Source organism: Schistocerca gregaria, chromosome 1 (assembly GCF_023897955.1).
Source record: "Schistocerca gregaria isolate iqSchGreg1 chromosome 1, iqSchGreg1.2, whole genome shotgun sequence".
Taxonomy (NCBI): domain Eukaryota; kingdom Metazoa; phylum Arthropoda; class Insecta; order Orthoptera; family Acrididae; genus Schistocerca; species Schistocerca gregaria.
In genome coordinates, this window is record NC_064920.1 from 981,417,107 (window position 1) to 981,423,440 (window position 6,334).

The 6,334-nt window shown below is 46.1% G+C and overlaps 1 protein-coding gene across 1 annotated transcript in view; it reads left to right on the plus strand.

Annotated features, from left to right (window-relative positions):
* LOC126311221 (esterase B1-like) overlaps positions 1-5,089 on the plus strand; it is a 100,822-nt gene extending 95,733 nt beyond the window's left edge. The window contains exon 10 of the mRNA XM_049992215.1: positions 4,808-5,089. Within this exon, the coding sequence (XP_049848172.1) occupies positions 4,808-4,955 (148 nt within the window). The 3' untranslated portion in view covers positions 4,956-5,089. The remainder of the gene's footprint in view (positions 1-4,807) is intronic.
* Positions 5,090-6,334: the final 1,245 nt, after the last annotated feature.

Sequence of the window (6,334 nt, forward strand, 5' to 3'; positions counted from 1 at the left end):
CACCCACGAAGAAAGAGACTGCTTACACTACCCTTGTCCGCCCTATTCTGGAGTATTGCTGTGCGGTGTAGAATCCGCATCAGGTGGGACTGATGGATGACATCGAAAAAGTACAAAAAAGGGTGGCTCGTTTTGTATTATCGCGAAATAGGGGAGATAGTGTCACAGATATGATACGTGAATTGGAGTGGCAATCATTAAAACAAAGGCGTTTTTCGTTGCGACGGGATCTTCTCATGAAATTTCAATCAGTTTTCTCCTCCGCTTACGAGAACATTCTGTTGGCATTCACCTACATAGGGAGAAATGATCAACACGATAAAATAAGAGAAATCAGGGCTTGCACGGAAAAATTTAAGTGCTCGTTTTTGCCGCGTGCCGTTCGAGGGTGGAACGGTAGAGAGACAGCATGAAGGTGGTTCATTGGACTCCCTGCCAGGCACTTTATTGTGAATAGCAGAGTAGATGTAGATGTAGATGTAGATGAAAGTAGCTAACGAAATCGTAGCTCGACCAGTTCTTGGCTACTGCTCGGCGGTCTGTGACCTTACCAGACAGCATCCATTGAGGAACAGGGAAGGTCGAAAGGAGAGCAGAGCATTTTGTTAATGTTAAGCAGGTAGACTAGTCTCATGAAAATGGTTACCCATTTTCACCACGGAGCATATCAAATAATTCGACGGTTAAGCGAGAAAATGGATTTTGGCACTTTTCAACATCTGTGTACAAACTCTACGTGTGATTATCCATGATGTGCCATATGCACAAAATCTTCGAGTGAATGTTGTTCAGTCATTTAATGCACGCTATAGACCCAATTCTAATACAAGGAGAAGCAGGTTTCAGATCAGAGAAGAGCTGCACCTCTCAGGTCGTCATTTTCACGCAATTTAATGAGGAAGCTTTTATACCCACTAAATTACAGAACTAGTTTTTATCGTCGTGACGGCTGATTATGGCACTGTGAATCACCGGGCATTGTCATCAAAGATCTACAGGATAACGAAGTATCATGGTTTTACCGAAGTTAATGAAAGTTCACTCCAAAACAGATTTCACGGGACTTCCAGGGTCAGCGTTGTCGATGGAGATTTCAAAGAAATGACTTGTCAGAAGGAAGAAATTTTTCACCCATACGACTGATCAACCACTTTCGGCGAACACAAGGAATTTCCTTTATACCAGTGATAAGGCATTACCATGTTAAGGGAAATCTTTTGCAGTAGTTCAAGCGCACCTGACAGATGGATTCAGAGAGTTGAGTGTCTTTGTCTATCAGCTGCGTCCAAACCCAGCTAAAACCTAAGTATACAGGTTTTATCTTAAGCACAATGAGGCATGTTGCGAACTGAACATCATACGCCAAAGGATACAATCAGTAAACATCTGGACATCATTTCTGGAACGTACACTGCGAGAATACGAGAATGAAGAAGGAACCTAGAAATAATATCCTTCGTAAGATCACTGTTTTCACGTGGAGATTTCGCCCTTAAACTCTGAGAACGATGGCATAGCAACATGCTACAATGCTGCAGAGAATGCGTGCCCATGGTGGTACAAATTGACCTACCCAAACTTAGTTAACAATGCACTCAACGAAACGTGTAGGCTTGTTACAGGTTGTGTGAAATCTACAACACTTGTAAAACTCTACCATTTGGTGGCGATGGCTCCACCAGATATTCGTTGCGAAGTAGCTGTCAACGCAGAGAAAACAGATTAAGCTCCGGCAGCCCAAATGATGAGGTCCAAAAGAAAATTCCTCAACACCACTTCAGTCTTGCAAAGAACAGCAGCTACAGCTGTTAAACAGTTGTGGGTTTCTCGACTTGAAAATAACTCTACCAGGCCAACTCTTTCGGAAATCGTCCTACCTAGACAGAATAGAGCTGGATTATGTGGAAGTCATCCAAGTGACTTCGTTCTGGAGATGGAAGATGGAGGAGTAATTTCCATAAATTTCCCTGTAGGTACTACCAACTATGAATGTGGAGAAGCGTTGACCATGGAGCACCTACTAGATTTTATATTGTATTTGTTTCTGACTCGAATAAATAATAAATAATAATGACATATGATAAAAGGGAGGAACTGTACATCACAGAGATGTTTGCTATTAAAATGTCAAGATTGTACATTCCAAAAATATTATCATATTAATTGCTGCCCCTTACATCTCAGGAAGCCACATGACATGAAAAACATTTTTTTCCTCGGTAAATTTCGGTTGAAAAAACGCAGAATTCGTTGTGAGACATCATGGAATATTCGTGCTTGAGCCCCTATAGATTCACGAAATTCCGACAGACGGCGGCGTTGTATGTAGCCTTCAAAATGCCGTCTGTGACAGAGGAGCGTACCGAGCACAGAGCTGTCATTGAGTTTCTTTTGGCAGGAAACCACAGCCTCACAGATATTTATACGCGCATGCAGAATGCACTCGGAGACCTGGCAGTGAACAAAAGCACGTCGAGTCGTTGAGAGAGGCGTCTGTCATCATCGCAATAAGGTCGCGGAAACCTTCTCGATCTCCAGCGTACCAGCTGGCCGCACACAGCTGTGACGCCTGCACTGTTACAATGTGTGTACACTCCCATTCCAGCTGATCGACGAATCACAATCAAACAATTCGCTGCACAAATGGAAGTTTGTGTCGGTAATGCTCAAACACCAGTTGGGGTACTAATAGATGTGTAGCCCCATCTAGCACCTTTCGACTTCCATTTCTTCGGCCCAATGAACAAGCAGTACGTGGATGATGATGAGGTTGCTGATACAGCAAGCCATTAACCAGGAGCGTGTCACCATGGAGACATACAGGCCCTACCAGTAGAGTGGCGAAAGCCATCACATTGAACAGAGACTGCGTTGAAAATAGCGTTTTGTAACCAAAAGAGTGAGGAATAAGATGATGTATTGAAATCCGGATGAAATAACCTGATTTGAGAAAAAAAAAGTGTTTCATTACTTACTGAATGCCACTAGTACATCATTTGGTGAAACTTGGGTACTGTTCCATAGTCCGGGCCCCATACCATATAGGATTAATAAAAAGTAGACAAGATTTAAAGAAGAACAGGGCAAAAATTCAGTAAAATATAATGACAGTATAAACAGTATAATGTAATGTACACTCGTGGAAATGGAAAAAAGAACACATTGACACCAGTGTGTCAGACCCACCATACTTGCTCCGGACACTGCGAGAGGGCTGTACAAGCAATCATCACACGCACGGCACAGCGGACACACCAGGAACCGCGGTGTTGGCCGTCGAATGGCGCTAGCTGCGCAGCATTTGTGCACCGCCGCCGTCAGTGTCAGCCAGTTTGCCGTGGCATACGGGGCTCCATCGCAGTCTTTAACACTGGTAGCATGCCGCGACAGCGTGGACGTGAACCGTATGTGCAGTTGACGGACTTTGAGCGAGGGCGTATAGTGGGCATGCGGGAGGCCGGGTGGACGTACCGCCCAATTGCTCAACACGTGGGGCGTGAGGTCTCCACAGTACATCGATGTTGTCGCCAGTGGTCGGCGGAAGGTGCACGTGCCCGTCGACCTGGGACCGGACCGCAGCGACGCACGGATGCACGCCAAGACCGTAGGATCCTACGCAGTGCCGTAGGGGACCGCACCGCCACTTCCCAGCAAATTAAGGACACTGTTGCTCCTGGGGTATCGGCGAGGACCATTCTCAACCGTCTCCATGAAGCTGGGCTACGGTCCCGCACACCGTTAGGCCGTCTTCCGCTCACGCCCCAACATCGTGCAGCCCGTCTCCAGTGGTGACGCGACAGGCGTGAATGGAGGGACGAATGGAGGCGTGTCGTCTTCAGCGATGAGAGTCGCTTCTGCCTTGGTGCCAATGATGGTCGTATGCGTGTTTGGCGCCGTGCAGGTGAGCGCCACAATCAGGACTGCATACGACCGAGGCACACAGGGCCAACACCCGGCCTCATGGTGTGGGGAGCGATCTCCTACACTGGCCGTACACCTCTGGTGATCGTCGAGGGGACACTGAATAGTGCACGGTACATCCAAACCGTCATCGAACCCATCGTTCTACTATTCCTAGACCGGCAAGGGAACTTGCTGTTCCAACAGGACAATGCACGTCTGCATGTATCGCGTGCCACCCAACGTGCTCTAGAAGGTGTAAGTCAACTACCCTGGCCAGCAAGATCTCCGGATCTGTCCCCCATTGAGCATGTTTGGGACTGGATGAAGCGTCGTCTCACGCGGTTTGAACGTCCAGCACGAACGTTGGTCCAACTGAGGCGCCAGGTGGAAATGGCATGGCAAGCCGTTCCACAGGACTACATCCAGCATCTCTACGATCGTCTCCATGGGAGAATAGCAGCCTGCATTGCTGCGAAAGGTGGATATACACTGTACTAGTGCCGACATTGTGCATGCTCTGTTGCCTGTGTCTATGTGCCTGTGGTTCTGTCAGTGTGATCATGTGATGTATCTGACCCCAGGAATGTGTCAATAAAGTTTCCCCTTCCTGGGACAATGAATTCACGGTGTTCTTATTTCAATTTCCAGGAGTGTATTTCACTGTTGCCAAGAGTGACGCAGGAAGTTTTTTTTTTCCTATGGAACGCCACAGTAAGGGCGTAGCCATGTAGTCTGTTATAAATAATTTTGTGTTACCTGAGGATTATCGGATGTTAGAAACCGATATTTATTAAAGATTTATTTTATCAGCAGCTCTTGGCAGTTCTGAGATTTTTTTTTTTTTCAAATACATACGAGCTGTGGGGCAGCACCTCCTGAAAACTATTGTCCTTCATTGTTTCAGACGACCTTCGACGCTTGGATTCCCGACACTCTGGATGCCATACACGCGTTGGATGCACAACTACCTCCACATGGGCAGCAGATTCTCCTTGAAACTTGACCCGGCAAAGAAGCGTATGGATTTCTGGAGGAAAAATATCCCTTTTTAGCAACCTGCCGTCAGTGACAATTTGTGGTTCTGTACACCAATTATTGTTCTTTAAATCGCACTTTTCATCATTATGAATATTTTGGTGACTGAATAAAGAACAAAATATGAATAAAGCATACCATTTTGAATGAATTTTCTGAGCATTCTTTCCAATTGTCTCCCAGAAAAACTGTCAAATTTGTATTAGTGTTTTTCAATATTGCAGATACAGTGTGTTTCAAAAATAACCGGTATATTTGAAACGGCAATAAAAACTAAACGAGCAGCGATAGAAATACACCGTTTGTTGCAATATGCTTGGGACAACAGTACATTTTCAGGCGGACAAACTTTCGAAATTACAGTAGTTACAATTTTTAACAACAGATGGCGCTGCAAGTGATGTGAAAGATATAGAAGACAACGCAGTCTGTGGGTGCGCCATTCAGTACGTCGTCTTTCTGCTGTAAGCCTGTGCTGTTCACAACGTGCAAGTGTGCTGAGGACAACATGGTTTATTACTTAGAACAGAGGATTTTTCTGGTGTTGGAATTCTACCACCTAGAACACAGTGTTGTTGCAACAAGACAAAGTTTTCAACGGAGGTTTAATGTAACCAAAGGACCGAAAAGCGATTCAATAAAGGATCTGTTTGAAAAATTTCAACGGACTGGGAATGTGACTGATGAACGTGCTGGAAAGGTAGGGCGACCGTGTACGGCAACCACAGAGGACAACGCGCAGCTAGTGCAGCAGGTGATCCAACAGCGGCCTCAGGTTTCCGTTCGCCGTGTTGCAGCTGCGGTCCAAATGACGCCAACGTCCGTGTATCGTCTCATGCGCCTGAGTATACACCTCTATCCATACAAAATTCAAATGCGACAACCCCTCAGCGCTGCTACCATTGCTGCACGAGAGACATTCGCTAACTATATAGTGCACAGGATTGATGACGGCGATATGCATGTGGGCAGCATTTGGTTTACTGACGAAGCTTATTTTTACCTGGACAGCTTCGTCAATAAACAGAACTGGCGCATATGGGGAACCGGAAAGCCCCATGTTGCAGTCCCATCGTCCCTGCATCCTCAAAAAGTACTGGTCTGGGCCGCCATTTCTTCCAAAGGAATCATTGGCCTATTTTCAGATCCGAAACGATTACTGCATCACGCTATCTGGACATTCTTCGTGAATTTGTGGCGGTACAAACTGCCTTAGACGACACTGTGAACACCTCGTGGTTTATGCAAGATGGTGCCCGGCCACATCGCACGGCCGACGTCTTTAATTTCCTGAATGAATATTTCGATGATCGTGTGATTGCTTTGGGCTACCCGAAACATACAGGAGGCGGCGTGGATTGGCCTCCCTATTCGCCAGACATGAACCCCTGTGACT